Below are 19,685 nucleotides of genomic sequence, written 5' to 3'. Positions count from 1 at the left end.
ACCTCAGAGGTTTGTGTTGCATGTGTTTTGACCCTAGTTCTTTCAGTCATCAAGTAAGTTGCTTTTAGGGCACACCACGTCTTCCCGAACTCATGGAAAAATGAATGATTGATTTGACGCATTATACTGATTGTTCCACAATCACATACAAAAACAGGTCCTATCAATGAAAGGTGGTAACAGGAGAAAATCTCATGTTTCCGCCTGTTGATACATTAAAACATGGGTTTCCCATCTATAAAAACAGTGCCCCCAAACAAACGGCAACATACTCAACCGACCATCGCACTTTCAAGTTAAGAAATCATCCTTGGCTATTAAGAGTAAAAATGGGACAAGGTAAGCCAGCTTTTTCTGTCTATTTCTTTTTTCAGTGGGAAGTACAATTGAACTTAAACATTTAATCACTGAAACAGGGGCCAACAAGGCACAGAAAGAGTGAACACGTATTGTACTGCCATGAGGTTATAAAATCTATTGACACAGATCCACTTTCTTTTGATTGAACAACCTAACTATGTGATGGTCTATAAAATTTACATTTTAGTCATTTAGCAGACACTCTTATCCAGAGTGACTTACAGGAGCAATTAGGGTTAAGTGTCTTGCTCAAGGGCACATCAACAGATTTCTCATCTAGTCAGCTCAGGGATTCAAACCAGTAACCTTTCAGTTACTGGCCCAATGCTCTTAACAGCTAGGCTATTGATGTACGAAGGCTGAGAATATCTTACTAATATATCTCACTATAATTAGACTTAATCGTTTTATACATTTCTTAAATCAGCTATTATTTTCTTTCATCTCTCTTTTAGTGTTTCTGCTGATGCCAGTTTTACTGGTCAGTGGTTTTCTGAGTCAAGGGGCAGCGATGGAAAACCAACGGCTCTTCAACATCGCAGTCAACCGGGTGCAACATCTCCACCTAATGGCTCAGAAAATGTTCAATGACTTTGTAAGACAGCTTTTGAATCTACTTTTGACATAGCAAAGTGTTTCAAAGATTGTTCTTCTTCTTGCAGACAGTGTCCTCTTCACACAAGCCTAGTGGCTAAAATATATCTCTCCCTTCTTGTGATTGTGTGCAGGAAGGCACCCTGTTGCCTGATGAACGCAGACAGCTGAACAAGATATTCCTGCTGGACTTCTGTAACTCTGACTCCATCGTGAGCCCAATCGACAAGCACGAGACTCAGAAGAGTTCAGTAAGTTACCTGGCTGAGACAATTACCCATGTTATGCCCTTTACAACCATATACAGTGTAAAAGCTTGACAGTTCCACTCTGCTATTCACCTTAAATATTCATTCCTCCATGATGCATGATTCCAAAATAAATAATAGGCCATCTCAATGTGAACAATCGATACAACTTAGTCATTAGTTATTGGGCAAGCAGACCACCGATTGTCTAAACGCCATGGGGAAATATATACTTTAGATAAGCAGAGACAGCATCATGCATGGTGGAAATTAAATCTAGCCATGACAAGGAGTATTTAATTCTACACGTAAAATTGGCATTAAAATGTTGCTACACCTCTGTGCCTTCAACTAAGATAAGTAAAACAACTACATATCACAATCATTGCAAGTAAAACCATCACTCTCTAATCGACGATTTCTCTACGTCTCCATTTTGTGCTTTTCTGCCCAGGAAACCAGCCCAAAAAGTATTTAGCTCAATCATGTAAACAGGGCATCTCAAGCTGTACAATACAACTCAACTTAATTCTCTAATAATCTGGGGTTTCTCTACATCTACACACAGGTCCTGAAGCTGCTCCATATCTCTTTCCGCCTGATTGAATCATGGGAGTACCCTAGCCAGACCCTGACCATCTCCAACAGTCTAATGGTCAGAAACTCCAACCAGATCTCTGAGAAGCTCAGCGACCTCAAAGTGGGCATCAACCTGCTCATCAAGGTAAAGAAAGGAGGGAGAACAATGACTATTTGTGGTGCCACACTTTGTGCACTGTAAACCCCAGGGCATTTTAACTCAAATACTTCTAGTAAGTTGAACTCAAAGTCAATGAAAAGTCATTACTTAAAATGTGTATGTGGTACTGGCTCAAAACTAAATGAGAAGTCACATCAACTCAATTTTTTAAAGTTATGATAACAAATTAACTTTTTACCCAGCATGCTCTACGGCAGGTACATTTTTTGGAATGGTTTTTAATATTTGTGTTTTTGCATGTACATTGAGGGATTGATTGATTAATCTTATGCTACACAAAGATAAATAAAATAAAATTTTCTACATTTTCACAAAGATAAATAACATACAAGTTACCAGAATTTTGCAACCCTACTTACAGGCCTGATGTGGCCTGTAAACCATGAGTTTCGGGCCACTGTATTAGGGTAAAGCTATGCCTCAAAATAAGGCCTTATGAGATATGTAATGTATTGTTATAAAGAGTTTAATTATAATGATAATATTTGCCTAGGAACTGACTTTAAGGCCACAGGAATGACAACCATGTCTCTGTCAATAACAAATACAGTCATGGGTGATAACTCTATAATTCACTCAAAAAGCCAAGGCACACTGGGAAAATATATTGGAGAAGTAGCTTAGTCGGGGAATTACAAAAAAATGTCAAGCTGATACAACTCAAATTTGGACCCTCTACAGGGTGACTCTATAGGCTTGAGTAATTACTATAAAATCACTTTAGGTAACTGCACTCAGATTCTGTATATTAAGTGCAATGGGTTTCCTCAAAGGTTTTGAGTAATGACAGCACATTGGGGTTTACAGTGTGGTTTATATCTTCCACTGACATGAAAGTGAAATACCACTATGCTTTCCTAGTTAGAAAGCATAATGTAGGACTACGTATGCCTCTTCTCAGCAGATATTTCTGTGCTTTACATTGTGATGCTAACTCACCTCATCTATCATCACTAATAGTGACTATATCAGTAACACACCATGAAAGGACATTAATGCATGTGTCTTTTGCTATGTGTGCTTTTAGAATGACCCAATAAACAAATATTGATATGCACACATCCACTCCACCATGCATCTCTCTCTGTCTCCCACAGGGGAGCCAGGATGGCGTGCTGAGCCTGGATGACAATGACTTTCAGCAGCTGCCCCCCTACGGAAACTACTACCAGAACCTGGGGGGCGACGGCAACGTCAGGAGGAACTACGAGCTGTTGGCCTGTTTCAAGAAGGACATGCACAAGGTGGAAAACCATGTTGCCTTCAATTGCATGTGCCTTCCTATATTTTCTACATTGCATCGTTTTTTTGTGTTCAATATAACCCAAATATTATTCCTATTATTGTTCATTGATCAAGACTGGTCTCGAGAAAGGCCTAGTGACCTAGAACATTGACATTAAAATGTGTAAACTATAACCTCATTATTTTTTCCCCCAAGGTCGAGACCTACCTGACCGTTGCCAAGTGCAGGAAGTCACTGGAGGCCAACTGCACTCTGTAGACGTTGGCTGGAGAGGCAGCCAGCAAGAGCCTGTCTCCAGGGTTTGGTTTCCCAGATACAGAGTAGGCCTTGCCCTGCACTGAAGAGCATTTTCAATTGAGATTCTCCATTAAGCATGCTTTTTGGTCTAGAGTAGATTTAATTTGGATCTGGCAGAGCCTGACTCCAGGTGTTTTCAGGCATTTGCATTTTGTTCTCTGAAATCAACAACAGCACTTTCTATATTAACTCTATTACTCTGAGATACCATTGATTCATGGACATTTTAGATTAGTACATTTATAGAAAAGTTAATTACATTTCTTATTTAGATATATGATTCTAGGTGGTGCTGATGTTTATTCGTAAATTAATATTTAGGGGTGAAATGGGAACTTGTAGAGCTCCAAGCTTTTGGTATGTACACAGATGGAGAATATATTTTAGAGTAATTTCCTTTAAGTCTTTTCATTCCTTAATCTTATTGTTTGAAACTAATAGTGATGAGTTGTTCAATAAAGCTGTTGTTCTCTGCAGTACATGATATCTTGGCTACTATTTATTATCTTTCAAATCAACATTTTTGACAAGTTCCTAGCCCCAACATTCCTATGGTGTCCCTTGGACAATTTAGGGCTGGATTCAATCCGTATCACAGACACTCCATTGAAATGTAAAGGCCATATTCCCGCATTTGCGGAGACAGCATTCACTGCAAACGCTGCATATGTCGCCTCAATAGGAAATTACCTTAAAAATGTTACGTGGTTCTTCAGCGATACGGATTGAATCCAGCCCATGGTCACGTACATTTGTATTGGCAAAAACCTATATGTCCCCTGTCTGTCTTGAATGTTGAATAAAGCTCAATTTGAACTTTCTCTGCCGATTGTCCGTAGGGTTGGTTGTTATATAGCGCGGAATTCGAGAAAAGATATCCAAAGGAACATATTAATGAACAGACTTTCCAAACGTGGGTCTGCTGCAGGTGCCTAACATGTCAAAACACTTCACGTCAAAACAAAAGTCCTGCAAGTGCGCCATATGTCGGCAAGCAAGGGATAACTTGTGCCAGACTTTTATTTTGACAGAGAGGAAGAGGGTATGCAGCAGACATGTTTATTGATATGTTCCTTTAGATATTTTGTCTCAAATTCTGCGCTGTATAAAAACCAACCCCACGGACAATCGTCAGAGTAAGTTCAAATTGAATTTTATTCAACATTCGTGACACACAGTGTACGTGAAGCTAGCTTTCAGGATTTGGCAATGGATTTATGCGCGCTGATGATGTGAAAGAGGGATAGCATCGCTGCATCATGACTAACAACTTCCATACTTAAAGTATAATGAACATTTTAGTGAAAGTGAGTTGTCTTAGTAGTACCCGAATCTTAGATTTAGAAAAGCACCACGCCATCTCACATCAACTCCCACCATAACTCAAACTATGAATTTACCTTCAGTACTAGTAGTTGTGTTATAATTTAGCATTCATCATTCATGTCAATGCCATGACCAGTGGCGTACCGCAGTTTCGCGAGGCTCCCCTACAAGGCCCGAGCAAGTCCAATTGCAAAGCCAGGAAGCGGGAAATGTCTTTGCTCAAGACAGCCAAGTAATCAGGGGAGTTATTGCATACTATCCAAAACCTGACCAAGACCCATTTCTGGATAACGAATCTGAACACGCGCAAAGGTGAACGAGGTAACAGGCCGCGCAGCCTCGGCCTTCTGCAATTTGTACCTCTTGACATGCCTCTGTATCTGTCGAGGATCTTGACACTACGCTCTCGCATTGTCCTCTCTGCGCGCTCCCGTGCCACCTTCAGTTCCAGTAGCTGTAGTTTCCTCCGCAATGTCCTGTTTTCTTTCTGGCTTTGAGTTATTTCCAAACGAAACACTACATAGTCTTCGTCTACGAGTTTACAGATGTCTGCCACTGCTGCATTTGCTAGCACCTCCATGATGGAGGCTATTTGATTGTGAAAAACCATACAGTTAGCTGTTGTTAGCAGCTAGCTAGCGTTATCCAGATAACATCTATCAACCAAGTTCTGTCTCCAATGCGAATAAAATACTTCTGCAGTAAGTATGTGATGATGTGCAGTTAAATTAGTCATATTTTGAGCTCCAGGATTTAAATAAATGTCTAAATAACAACAATAAAAACACTAACGTGGAAATTGTTCTACAATAAAGAGAAAGGATCTAATTGGTTGGCGTCATAGCTGAAAGGGTGTGCTTAAATGAAAAAGGTCTGCACGCTGTTCTTTGAATTATGGTACTGTTTATTACATTACACATCAAATCTCCCATGATCAGTATCTTTCAAGCTGAGGGCAGACATGTTTAGAAAGAACAGTGTGTTAGCAAGAATACAGAAGAAAAGTATAGAATTACTTTATTCCATCTACATCACCTCACTAAGGTAAATATTAAACTGTCTTTGTTTGGCCTAGGTCTCTCTAAAAACAGGTATTTACACAAGCATGTTTCAAATGACAAGTTAACAAAGGGTTAATGAAGGGTATGTGGATAATTACCCTCTTACCCCAAAACACTTCAGAACTATAATATGTCAACTTAAGAATAGTTTCCAGATATCCCCTGCGTACATCTCGAGCCACACTGCTAAGATTTCTCCCGGTTGTGGACACTCCTATGTCTGATAAGGTTAGTCAGGAAAGAGAAGCTCTTATAACACAGTTTGCACTTGAAGGGCCTCTCCTTGGTGTGAACGGTCTGGTGCTCCCTCAAATAGTCTGCCCTAGCGAAGCGCTTCCCACATGTGGGGCAGCTGTACGGCTTGTCGGCGTCCGTCCTGTTGCTCGGCCTCCCACGTTGTAACCCAATGACACCAGACGAGGTAGAAGCAGGAGCCACCACCCTCAGGTGGTTAGTCTTTGAGCTCCCTCCTTGACCTCTAGCCGTTGTTTGGGTGTTGTTTAGATTGTGTGCTGTGTTATAGGCTAGGTACCTCTTGTGGTGAACGCCCATCCTGACCCGGTCTGTATTGGTGGGGTAACCATGAGGTAACTGAGGAAGGCTAGACCCAGGTCCAGGCCTTCTATGAACCCATTCACCAGGCATTAAACAAGATCCTGAAGGAGAAGACAGACTTCCTGTTAGACTCCCACCGGAGGTGTCTCCCACCACTCTCTCTGAAGGCTGAAGCCCAGGGTGACCTGCTCTGTTCATCATGGATACTGTGGAGTTTGTGTCATAGGAACAGGAGGGTCTATCTCTATCAGCCCCAGGCTCTGTTTCATCCCTGCGCTGAGACTGTGAAGAGAAGAGTATGGGCTGCTGACTGGAGCCCTGACTGGAGCCTCTGTCTATCTGAAGACCAGTAGGACTGAGGTTGTTTAGTCCACCTGTCCACTGGTTGTGTTCTGTGTGATGGTTGTGGTGGAGTCTCTGTCCCTCACGGTTCGGTTCTGTTTCTGACTCGGAAATGAAAAGCGACGGCTCCTGATCCAGGGTTCTGATCCGGAGCCAAGGTTTGTGACCAGCCACCTCAGAGGTCCAGTCTCGCCTGCCAGCAACACCGGATATCAGCAGGTCCTCATGGACTGCAGACTGTAAACACAAATTGTACAGAAGAGAGGTTTATATAAGAAACTCTTTGCTGTACACACAAAACATGACATGATATTATAAAATGTTAACCACAGTCAAGCCCATCTCTAACACTGGATTAATGTACCTAATAATAAGGAGCAATTGGCGTTAATCATAAAAAAAATGTCCATATGTGTTGATTCAAGAATGAAGTATGTTTTAGTTCGACTGAGATAAGGGAAACTCAGCCCCTGCAATGATACAATATTTACTCTGTGCTGACTTTCTGTATTTAATTTCAACAAAATTGTCATACACTCACATAACGTGAAGTACTTTTATTACATGAAACGATACATGTGACAAGTAGAATAATTTCCCACTATGGTAACACTATATTTTCTGTAAATCTGATACCCTCACTTTGATAAAATGAATTTTGGAATACTCTGGAAAAGGTTCAACATTACATTACACACAGCTTGACTACTTTATGTCAAGTAAACATGAATTAAGGCACTATCATTTCCTCATTATAAAACACCAGCATCAAACAACAGGACAAGGTTGTCACTTTTCATCAGTGAAGCAATTTTACAGACACCATCACATCACACCATGTTTTCCTCAGTTCACCTCATCCAGTTCCCTACTACATACATAGATTTACATGGTTATCAAAATGTCACACCAGGGTAAGCCTACACGAAACACAGCCCTTATTTTAAGTGTTTCTAAAATCCCCCTATGGGAAAAATGAATGGTGGAAAAAAGATTGGAACCATTTCCCTGTTTGACCACTAGGTTCTATGGGTATTATGACACATTCACTCTATATATCCAAAACCAACAGAATGAACTACAAACAAACTAATTAGTACTACATTACATGCCACTATACTCTATACATGGACTGTGTGCATTTTCTGCTGGTGTATCCTGAGGTAGCTCCTCTCTGAGAACCTCTTCCTGCAGTGCATACAGGCGAACGGCCTCTCTCCCTTATGGACCTTCAGGTGCATCTTCAGTTGGTGCTGGTGGGAGAACCTCTTCTCACACTGGTGGCAGCTGTAAGACCCTCTGGTGCCTCTTCAGGTTGGACGAGTCAGAAACTGTCCCAGCACAGATGGCAGCCGAACAATTTATGTATATATATATATATACAGTTGAAGTCGGAAGTTTACATACACCTTAGCCAAATACATTTCAACTCAGTTTTTCACATTTCCTGACATTTAAGCCCAGTAAAAATTCCCTGTCTTAGGTCAGTTAGGATCACCACTTTATTTTAAGAATGTGAAATGTCAGAATAATAGTAGAGAGAATGATTTATTTCAGCTTTTATTTGTTTCATCACATTCCCACTGGGTCAGAAGTTTACATACACTCAATTAGTATTTGGTAACGTTGCCTTTAAATTGTTTAACTTGGGTCAATTGTTTCGGGTAGCCTTCCACAAGCTTCCCACAATAAGTTGGGTGAATTATGGCCCATTCCTCATGACAGAGCTGATGTAACTGAGTCAGGTTTGTAGGCCTCCTTGCTCGCACACGCTTTTTTAGTTCTGCCCACTAATTTTCTATAGGATTGAGGTCAGGGCTTTGTGATGGCCACTCCAATACCTTGACTTTGTTGTCCTTAAGCCATTTTGCCACAACTTTGGAAGTGTGCTTGGGGTCATTGTCCATTTGGAAGACCCATTTACGACCAGTGCGCCACTGGTGCGCCAGTCCCTCCTGCAGCAAAGCACCCCCACAGCATGATGCTGCCACCCCCGTCTTTCACGGTTGGGATGGTGTTCTCCGGTTTGCAAGTAACCCCCTTTTTCCTCCAAACATAACGATGGTAATTCTGGCCAAACAGTTCTATTTTTGTTTCATCAGACCAGAGGACATTTTTCCAAAAAGTACGATCTTTGTCCCCATGTGCAGTTGCAAACTGTAGTCTGGTTTATCTATGCCAGTTTTGGAGCAGTGGCTTCTTCCTTGCTGAGCGGCCTTTCAGATTATGTCGATATAGGACTCGTTTTACTGTGGATATAGATACTTTTGTACCTGTTTACTCCAGCATCTTCTCAAGGTCCATTGCTGTTGTTCTGGGATTGATTTGCACTTCTCGCACCAAAGTACGTTCATCTCTAGGAGACAGAACGCGTCTCCTTCCTGAGCGGTATGACGGCTGCGTGGTCCAATGGTGTTTATACTTGCATACTTTTGTTTGTACAGATGAACATGGTACCTTCAGGCGTTTGGAAATTGCTCCCAAGAATGAACCAGACTTGTGGAGGTCTACCATTATTTTCCTGAGGTCTTGGCTGATTTGTTTTTATTTTCCCATGATGTGAAGCAAAGAGGCGCAGAGTTTGAAGGTAGGCCTTGAAATACATCCACAGGTACACCTCCAATTGACTCAAATGATGTCAATTAGCCCATCAGAAGCTTCTAAAGCCATGACATCATTTTCTGGAATTTTCCAAGCTGTTTAAAGGCACAGTCAACTTAGTGTATATAAACTTCTGACCCACTGGAATTGTGATACAGTAAATTATAAGTGAAATTATCTGTCTGTAAACAATTGTTGGAAATATGACTTGTGTCATGCACAAAGTAGATGTCCTAACAGACTTGCCAAAACTATAGTTTGTTAACAAGACATTTGTGGAGTGGTTGAAAAACAAGTTATAATGACTCCAACCTAAGTGTATGTAAACTTCCGACTTCAACTGTATATACAGTGGTGGAAAAAAGTATTTAGTCAGCCACCAATTGTGCAAGTTCTCCCACTTAAAAAGATGAGAGAGGCCTGTAATTTTCATCATAGGTACACGTCAACTATGACAGACAAAATGAGAAAACAAATTCCAGAAAATCACATTGTAGGATTTTTTATGAATTTATTTCATTCACTAGGTCCCCCCGTGTGGTTCTGGGATTTTTGCTCACCGTTCTTGTGATCATTTTGACCCCACGGGGTGAGATCTTGCGTGGAGCCCCAGATCGAGGGAGATTATCAGTGGTCTTGTATGTCTTCCATTTCCTAATAATTGCTCCCACAGTTGATTTCTTCAAACCAAGCTGCTTACCTATTGCAGATTCAGTCTTCCCAGCCTGGTGCAGGTCTACAATTTTGTTTCTGGTGTCCTTTGACAGCTCTTTAGTCTTGGCCATAGTGGAGTTTGGAGTGTGACTGTTTGAGGTTGTGGACAGGTGTCTTTTATACTGATAACAAGTTCAAACAGGTGCCATTAATACAGGTAACGAGTGGAGGACAGAGGAGCCTCTTAAAGAAGAAGTTACAGGTCTGTGAGAGCCAGAAATCTTGCTTGTTTGTAGATGACCAAATACTTATTTTCCACCATAATTTGCAAATAAATTCATTAAAAAATCCTACAATGTGATTTTCTGGAATTTGTTTTCTCAATTTGTCTGTCATAGTTGACGTGTACCTATGATGAAAATTACAGGCCTCTCTCATCTTTTTAAGTGGGAGAACTTGCACAATTGGTGGCTGACTAAATACTTTTTTTCCCCACTGTTTGATACACTGCCGATTTTGCAGGTTTTCCTACTTACAAAGCATGTAGAGGTCTGTAATTGTTATCATAGGTACACTTCAACTGTGAGAGACGGAATCTAAAACAAAATCCAGAAAATCACATTGTATGATTTTTAAGTAATTAATTTGCATTTAATTGCATGACATAAGGGGGGCCTTGCGTGCGCTGCATGATTTTAATCCATGACGGCGTAGTGTGTTACTAATGGTTTTCTTTGAGACTGTGGTCCCAGCTCTCTTCAGGTCATTGACCAGGTCCTGCCGTGTAGTTCTGGGCTGATCCCTCACCTTCCTCATGATCATTGATGCCCCACGAGGTGAGATCTTGCATGGAGCCCCAGACCGAGGGTGATTGACCGTCATCTTGAACTTCTTCCATTTTCTAATAATTGCGCCAACAGTTGTTGCCTTCTCACCAAGCTGCTTGCCTATTGTCCTGTAGCCCATCCCAGCCTTGTGCAGGTCTACAATTGTATCCCTGATGTCCTTACACAGCTCTCTGGTCTTGGCCATTGTAGAGAGGTTGGAGTCTGTTTGATTGAGTGTGTGGACAGGTGTCTTTTATACAGGTAACGAGTTGAAACAGGTGCAGTTAATACAGGTAATGAGTGGAGAACAGGAGGGCTTCTTAAAGAAAAACGAACAGGTCTGTGAGAGCCGGAATTCTTACTGGTTGGTAGGTGATCAAATACTTATGTCATGCAATAAAATGCAAATTAATTACTTAAAAATCATATAATGTGATTTTCTGGATTTTTGTTTTAGATTCTGTCTCTCACAGTTGAAGTGTACCTATGATAAAAATTACAGACCTCTACATGTTTGTAAGTAGGAAAACCTGCTAAATCGGCAGTGTATCAAATACTTGTTCTCCCCACTGTATATATATATATATATATAAATTATATAGCCTACTACTGTTATTTTATTTTACTGCTGCTCTTTAATAATTTGCTATTTTTTATTTATCTATTTTTTTCTTTAAAACTGCATTGTTGGTTAAGGGCTTGTAAGTAAGCATTTCACTGTAATGTCTACACCTGTTGTATTTGGTGCATGTGGCAAATAACATTTGATTTGATTTGATCCTCTGGTGGCTCTCCACCTGTTTGGGGAAAATGAAATCTTTCTCACAGAACAAACACGGGATGTGCTTCTCTTTTATGCCGCCTCCTTTACTGATTCCGTTTGTACTACTGTCATTTGTCAATGGGCTTGTATAGCCATTTAGTGTTGAGGAACTGGCATTGTCTGAGGTCTGGTTTAACATTAGGAGAGTGTGAGGAGGATGAAGGCCAGGGAGTGTCTGTGTTGTCACAGGGTCCATGTTCCAGTTGATAGATCATTTAACAACAAATATTGGCGACCCCACTTCAGTTGTTAGGGGGTTAACCTGAGGCGCCATCAGTCTCTCTGAATCACAACTAGGACGGAGTCTGTGTCCGTTCTCTCCAGCCACATACGGACACATCCCCGTCCCCGCAGACCAAATCTACACCTTGCCCTGGTGTCAGCCAGTCTGTTGTCATGGAGACTAAGATTAGGGATGGGCACGTTATTAGAATATTGGAATATTAGATTACTTGGGAAAGTATTCATTTTTGAGATAAAAAAAATCTAGGTCTATTTTAACAATAAAAAGGCTTTGTCTAAAATGAAATACAATTATTTACGTGATATTGCTACATTGCCTACAATGATAGACCATTACATAAAAAATATACACTACCAGTCAAAAGTTTGGACACACCTACTCATTCAAGGGTTTTTCTTTATTTTTACTATTTTTTACATTGTGACAAGGTAGGGAGGTATACAGAAGATAGCCCTATTTGGTAAAAAAAACAAGTCCATATTATGGCAAGAACAGCTCAAATAAGCAAAGAGAAACGGCAGTCCATCATTACTTTAAGACATGAAGGTCAGTCAATACGGAACATTTCAAGAGCTTTGAAAGTTTCTTCAAGTGCAGTCACAAAAACCATCAGGTACTATGATGAAACTGGCTCTCATGAGGACCGCCACAGGAATGGAAGACCCAGAGTTTACTCTGCTGCAGAGGATAAGTTCATTAGAGTTACCAGCCTCAGAAATTGCAGCCAAAAATAAATGCTTCACATAGTTCAAGTCACAGACACATCTCAACATCAACTGTTCAGAGGGGACTGTGTGAATCAGGCCTTCATGGTCGAATTCCTGCAAAGAAACCACTACTAAAGGACACCAATAATAAGAAGAGACATGCTTGGGCCAAGAAACACGAGCAAAGGACATTAGACCGGTGGAAATGTGTCCTTTGGTCTGGAGTCCAAATTGGAGATTTTTGGTTCCAAACGCTGTGTCTTTGTGAGACACGGTGTGGGTGAACGAATGATCTCTGCATGTGTAGTTCCCACCGTAAAGCATGGAGGAGGAGGTGGCCTCCCGAGTGGCGCAGTGGTCTAAGGCACTGCATCGCAATGCTAGCTGTGCCACTAGAGAATCTGGTTCAAATCCAGGCTCTGTTGTAGCCGGCCGTAGGGGGGCCAGTATGAAAAAATTAAATAATAATGTGTGCACTCACTAACTGTAAGTCAATCTGGATAAGAGCGTCTGCTAAATGACTAAAATGTAAATGTAAAAATGTGTTATGGTGTGGGGATGCTTTGCTGGTGACAATGTCTGTGATTTATTTAGAATTCAAGGCACACTTAACCAGCATGGCTACCACAGCATTCTACAGCGATACACCATCCCATCTGGTTTGGGCTTAGTGGGACTATCATTTGTTTTTTAACAGGACAATGACCCAACACACCTCCAGGCTGTGTTAGGGCTATTTTACCAAGAAGGAGAGTGATGGAGTGCTGCATCAGATGACCTGGCCTCCACAATCCCCCGACCTCAACCCAATTGAGATGGTTTGGGATGAGTCGGACGGCAGAGTGAAGGAAAAGCAGCCAACAAGTGCTCAGCAAATGTGGGAACTCCTTCAAGACTGTTGGAAAAGCATTCCAGGTGAAGCTGGTTGAGACAATGCCAAGAGTGTGAAAAGCAGTCATCAAGGCAAAGGGTGGCTATTTGAAGAATCTCTATTTTGATTTGTTCAACACTTTTTGGTTACTACATGTGTGTTATTTCATAGTTCTGATGTCTTCACTATTATTCTACAATGTAGAAAATAGTAAAAATAAAGAAAAACCCTTGAATGAGTAGGTGTGTCCAAACTTTTGACTTGTACTGTATATACGTTTTATTATGAGTGTGCCCTATAAAAAAGACACACCGGTAGACCACACACACGTTTCACAGGTGTAGCTTGTTGTTATTGTCATAAATCAAAGCGGCGCTACATTCTGAGGCTCCATGTGTAGCAAGTGAAGTGGGAGATTTCTAATCAATGCAAAATGGAATAAAAATTACATAATTAAGTTGGCTAAATGAGGAGTAGGCTACACTGATCATCCAACAGGTAGGCTGTTGTTTCATATGAATAGAGTTGTAGACAAGTACAGGGAGCGCAGCAAAATAGCTTCAATTGGCCTTGCTGCTTAGCTAACTTAGCTGACTGCTGTAGCTAGCTAGCTTTTATACAAACGATTTGATGCAGTCAAGATAGGCACTACCAGATGGTATGATAGATAACCTATGTCAGCAACAAGTTTGTCTAACCAGCGCGAGTCTGTTTGGCTATTTTCTCTCTCTCTCTCTCTCTCTCTCCATGCCAGACACATAGACTGTCACACACACAGGCCCCTGCTCCTCTCTCGCCCCTCCCTCACCCTTCTGCGAAACAAGCAGAGCGCAGCGAACTGGCAAGTCTCCTTTTAAGTTAAAAAAATATAGATGTTTTCTTTAAAACCATTTTTTTCGGCTATCCACATATTCAAAAAAATATCATGATATTATTTGAATAGTGAAATCATTTCAAATGCCCATTCCTAACTAAGATCGGATGTTGTTTTGTGTTTGACTGACTGTTTCTGGTTAACAGTGTTTTTTCCCAGCCCAGAGTTGAGGATGCTGTCCCATCTACTGACCTCCACTATGTCGCCTCTGGTCCTTGCCTGTTCGGTGATGTTGTCCCCCAGGCCCCTGGCTGCACCGGCCTGGTTCTGGGAATCCAAGATGGCCGCCCAGTCTTCTCTGTTAGCCTCCAGCCAACCACCTACAGGAAGATGTTACAAAATAGACTTTACAAACATTGCAGAGAACTCTACATATGAAGATTTTTAAAATGTATTACCAGATCATTTTCATACATTATAATGTGCATCCTGTACAGGTGCATCCTGTTTCCATTGATCATCCTTGAGATGTTTCTACAACTTGATTGGAGTCCACCTGTGGTAAATTCAATTGATTGGACATGATCTGTCTATATAAGGTCCAACAGTTGACAGTGCATGTCAGAGCAAAAACCAAGCCATGAGGTCGAAGAAATTGTCCGTAGAGCTCCGAGACAGGATTGTGTCGAGGCACAGATCTGGGGAAGGGTACCAAAAAATGTCTGCAGCATTGAAGGTCCCCAAGGACACAGTGGCCTCTATCATTCTTAAATGGAAGAAGTTTGGAACTACCAAGACTCTTCCTAGAACTGGCCGCCCGGCCAAACTGAGCAATCGGGGGAGAAGGGCCTTGGTCAGGGAGGTGACCAAGAACCCGATGGTCACTCTGACAGTACTCCAGAGTTCCTCTGTGGCGATGGGAGAACCTTCCAGAAGAACAACCATCTCTGCAGCACTCCACCAATCAGGCCTTTATGGTAGAGTGGCCAGACGGAAGCCACTCCTCAGGAAAAGGCACATGACAGCCTGCTTGGAGTTTGCCAAAAGGCACCTAAAGGACTCTCGGACCATGAGAAACAAGATTCCCTGGTTTGATGAAACCAAGATTGAACTCTTTGGCCTGAATGCCAAGCGTCACGTCTGGAGGAAACCAGGCACCGCTCATCACCTGGCCAATACCATCCCTACGGTGAAGCATGGGGGTGGCAGCATCATGCTGTGGGGATGTTTTTCAGCGGCAGGGACTGGGAGACTAGTCAGGATCGAGGGAAAGATGAACGGAGCAAAGTACAGAGAGAGCCTTGATGAAAACCTGCTCCAGAGCACTCAAGACCTCAGACTGGGGCGAAGGTTCACCTTCCAGCAGGACAACGACCCTAAGCACACAGCCAAGACAACGCAGGAGTGGCTTTGGGACAAGTCTCTGAATGTCCTTGAGTGGCCCAGCCAGAGCCCGGACTTGAACCAAATCAAACATCTGTGCAGCAACGCTCCCCATCCAACCTGACAGAGCTTGAGAGGATCTGCAGAGAAGAATGGGAGAAACTCCCCAAATACAGGTGTGCCAAGCTTGTAGTGTCATACCCAAGAAGACTCAAGGCTGTAATAGCTGCCAAAGGTGCTTCAACAATGTACTGAGTAAAGGGTCTGAATACTTATGTAAATGTAATATTTAAACAACAACAAAATATATATATTTGCAAACATTTCTACACGTGTTTCTGCTTTGTCATTATGGGGTATAATGTGTAGATTGATGAGGGAAAAAAATAATTTCATCCATTTTAGAATAAGGCTGTAATATAACAAAATGTAGAAAAGGTGAAGGGGTCTGAATACTTTCTGAATGCCCTGTATGTCTCCCTTACCTTGCTCCCCCATCTTTAGTCCACTCAGCAGGTCAATGCTCTCTGGTCCGTCTTCTATTGTCTCCTCTTTGACTAGTAGCAGATCAGGCTTCCCATCCTCCATGTCTACTGACTGTAAGAGATACAGAGTGAGAGGATGTTGGATCAAGAAATCTGATATGAGCACCCTGCTATGGAGCATCTTCTGATTGAGCAATGAGGGATTGCTATGAGTATTATGCAAACATGGTAGTTGATTTGATTGCTTGACACCCTTTAATGGTTTGATAATTTAAAGGCATGGTCCCACACTTTAAGGTCAACTGCCCCTTAGAACCAACTTCTCTGGTTTTAAACGGCCTATGTGGCATCGATATGACTCAGAAACATTAATTATAGTCTTGAAATTGACTACAAAGTGTAAATATGATAATTCTGGTCATAGAGTCAGTCTCGTCCAAAAGTGAGTTTTGTTAGAGAGTTCGTCACCACTTACTGGAGGGTTGGTATGGATGACTTACATGCCCACTTTTGGCCAATGATGCCCAATTGCCCAGAGACAACACGCCCCCAGCTGTGGTCCAGCTGCCATGTGGACATTTGTTGTCAAGTCTCATATGGGTCCAAAGCATGGCAAATAGGAGTGAAAATGGCCTTCCATGAAGATGATGCAAACTTCCAATGCATTTCAACAATACGTCCAGGAATGGATTACATCCGACACGGTCAATTCTGCTGCATGTCAACTGTCAAACCACTGGTGTTGGTGAGTAATTAGCTAAGTAGATAGCTGGTACTAGCTAGCTGGTAGCTACTTTTGGCTATACAACATTATTTGATAATGCTAGCGAGCCAGGCTAGCTATGATACCACAGATAAAAGGGGAATGATACCGTAGCTAGCTAAAATCAACTAGGGACATCAAACGTTCAGGCTGCTGCACAGAGACTGTGGAGGCTCAGTCTAGAGCACCTGGTTAAATTGTATTTAGGAGCATTTTTCTAAATCAAATCAAATTTTATTTGTCACATGCGCCGAATACAACAGGTGTAGACCTTACTGTGAAATGCTTACTTACAACCCCTTAACCAACAATGCAGTTTTAAGAAGAAAAAAAAGTAACAACAAAATAACAATAACGAGGCTATATACAGGGGGTACCAAACTCTCTAAATGGTTAAATTGGTGAGAAATAGATGTCATTGTTGCAATAGTCTCTGAGTTGGCAACATATACTATAATTTTAAATTGACATCTTGAATTATTTTGCCATATTAAATGACTGTATATTGCGCTAATTTCCCTAATGTGGACAGTTTGTGTTACTACCTTTCACAAGCCTCATTTTCAACCCATAAAATGTTGTGGAATTACACGTCCCTTTTACCTCAGATTGGTGATGTTAGTATAAAATGTTATAGTCATTACGATGACATAAGATTGATTGCTTAAAATAGATCAATATCTTTGGTTTTGTACCATTGATTTTATCACACACGCAGGATTTACAACGCAGAGTTAATGAAATGACCGGGAACGGGCAGGAAAAGTTCAGGGGGGTCTCTCTATAAAAGTCGCTGGCCACACACCAATACATGGATTAGACAGTCAAACTATCACTTAAATAGCAGCCAACCGTGGTCACTAGCTATGTTTCCATTAACTTGTCCTCTGATTTTTTGTCAACATTGAGAAAGTTTACATAGAAAATAGATGCGACAATTGCCTGCTAGGGTGCGTTCCCATTTAAATATCTTAAGTAGATTAAAACGGGTTGGACGTAATGACGTCACACCAACAAACAAAAAAAGTGTTGAATACAAATCAAATCAAATCAAATTTTATTGGCCACATGCGCCGAATACAACAGGTGCAGACATTACAGTGAAATGCTTACTTACAGCCCTTAACCAACAGTGCATTTATTTTTAATAAAAATGTCAAATAAAACAACAACAAAAAAAGCGTTGAGAAAAAAAGAGCAGAAGTAAAATAAAATAACAGTAGGGAGGCTATATATACAGGGGGGTACCGGTGCAGAGTCAATGTGTGGGGGCACCGGCTAGTTGAGGTAGTTGAAGTAATATGTACATGTGGGTAGAGTTAAAGTGACTATGCATAAATAATTAACAGAGTAGCAGCAGCGTAAAAATATGGGGTGGGGGGGCAGTGCAAATAGTCCGGGTAGCCATGATTAGCTGTTCAGGAGTCTTATGGCTTGGGGGTAGAAGCTGTTGAGAAGTCTTTTGGACCTAGACTTGGCACTCCGGTACCGCTTGCCGTGCGGTAGCAGAGAGAACAGTCTATGACTAGGGTGGCTAGAGTCTTTGACAATTTTGAGGGCCTTCCTCTTACACCGCCTGGTATAGAGGTCCTGGATGGCAGGAAGCTTGGCCCCAGTGATGTACTGGGCCGTACGCACTACCCTCTGTAGTGCCTTGCGGTCAGAGGCCAAGCAGTTGCCATACCAGGCAGTGATGCAACCAGTCAGGATGCTCTCGATGGTGCAGCTGTATATGAATAGGCTTGAAGTGTTTCCATTACCCATTTAGGCAAATTGCGCAACAATAAATTGGCCACAGCCTGTATGCCCTCCCACCTATCTCTTTCATGTCTCAGGTAGCCCACGAAAGCCAGCATGAATAGAATGCAAGAATTTACTAATATTTGCCATATTCTAATAATTCTCATGTGCCAAAGTATCGCCACGGTCCATGCCATGGTGAAACTTGCACTGCAAATAATTGGACGGTTAAACTTGCATTCAGCCAACCAGAAAAGCAATTCGAGGCAATTGAAAGTCAGGACCAGGATCTTGCAAAGAAACATTATTTTTATAGTTGAAAAATAGATTTAGAAGGCAGTAGGCATTTATAATTAAATGTGGAGTGGAGTTCATAGTTAGGCCTACGTGTTGACATCACATGCCCCCGCGTACATTCAAAATTATTCGGCAAATATTTATTCAAAAAACACAATTTCCATCATCATTTGTCACAATAAAGAAAAATCCACCCGTCGAACGGATAAAACGGTTGTCGAGCTTCTTCTTCTGTGGATTTTATATGGCGGTTGGCCTCCAACTTTAAGGTGCATTACCGCCACCAACTGGACTGGAGTGTGGACCAGAGACAGTGAAGGTCTAAATCCTATCCAATAATCTCGTCTACCTAAAGAAACGAAACACATAATTAAATACTACATCCCCTGAAGATTTCCCCAGCAGTTCACTTAATCCTGGCTCTTCAACCCCCATTACTCCTAAAATCTAATACCAATCGCTCCCTTTCTCTCACTGAAATAGAACATGTTCCACCGTCTCCATCTCCTCCTGACAATGATCACACCTCCCAGTCGGATGTTTCCCCACCACTTTCAATACCAGTACTATTTAGCCTTGTGTGTCCCAGTCTCAGCCTTGTGACTACACTTTCCTCCCTTCTCTCTCGGCCTGAGGACCTCCCTGCCCCCATCTTTTCCTGGATCTTATACAGGTGTCTTCCCTTAC

General features: G+C 41.7%; 2 protein-coding genes across 2 annotated transcripts; one reads left to right on the top strand and one right to left on the bottom strand.

Moving 5' to 3' along the window:
- The first annotated feature begins 282 nt into the window (after positions 1–282).
- Positions 283–3,980, top strand: LOC121569713 (somatotropin). The gene is made up of 6 exons (XM_041880855.2): positions 283–339; positions 816–955; positions 1,089–1,205; positions 1,771–1,926; positions 3,060–3,206; positions 3,404–3,980. The coding sequence occupies exons 1-6, from the start codon at positions 330–332 to the stop codon at positions 3,464–3,466; spliced, it is 633 nt and encodes a 210-aa protein (XP_041736789.1). The 5' UTR covers positions 283–329; the 3' UTR covers positions 3,467–3,980.
- Positions 3,981–5,714: 1,734 nt separating this feature from the next.
- On the bottom strand, positions 5,715–16,234 carry LOC121569712 (zinc finger protein 250). Its single transcript, XM_041880854.2, has 3 exons — positions 16,199–16,234; positions 14,583–14,710; positions 5,715–7,026 (listed from the first exon to the last, which is right to left on the bottom strand). The coding sequence occupies exons 1-3, from the start codon at positions 16,209–16,211 to the stop codon at positions 6,079–6,081; spliced, it is 1,089 nt and encodes a 362-aa protein (XP_041736788.2). The 5' UTR covers positions 16,212–16,234; the 3' UTR covers positions 5,715–6,078.
- Between the last annotated feature and the right edge of the window lie 3,451 nt (positions 16,235–19,685).

The sequence above is a fragment of the Coregonus clupeaformis genome, chromosome 7 (genome assembly GCF_020615455.1).
Source record: "Coregonus clupeaformis isolate EN_2021a chromosome 7, ASM2061545v1, whole genome shotgun sequence".
NCBI classification, from domain to species: Eukaryota; Metazoa; Chordata; class Actinopteri; order Salmoniformes; family Salmonidae; genus Coregonus; species Coregonus clupeaformis.
Note: the sequence above shows the minus strand (reverse complement) of the source record. Positions and strands in the feature narration are given on the sequence as shown.

Bases quoted from the DNA above. Each gene is read 5' to 3' on its own strand.
- LOC121569713 (XM_041880855.2), top strand. The intron at 956-1,088 runs GTAAGACAGCTT...GATTGTGTGCAG, and splicing joins AGAAAATGTTCAATGACTTT to GAAGGCACCCTGTTGCCTGA. The intron at 1,927-3,059 runs GTAAAGAAAGGA...TGTCTCCCACAG, and splicing joins GCATCAACCTGCTCATCAAG to GGGAGCCAGGATGGCGTGCT.
- LOC121569712 (XM_041880854.2), bottom strand. The intron at 7,027-14,582 runs GTCAGTAGATGG...TTGTGTTTACAG, and splicing joins CCAGAGGCGACATAGTGGAG to TCTGCAGTCCATGAGGACCT.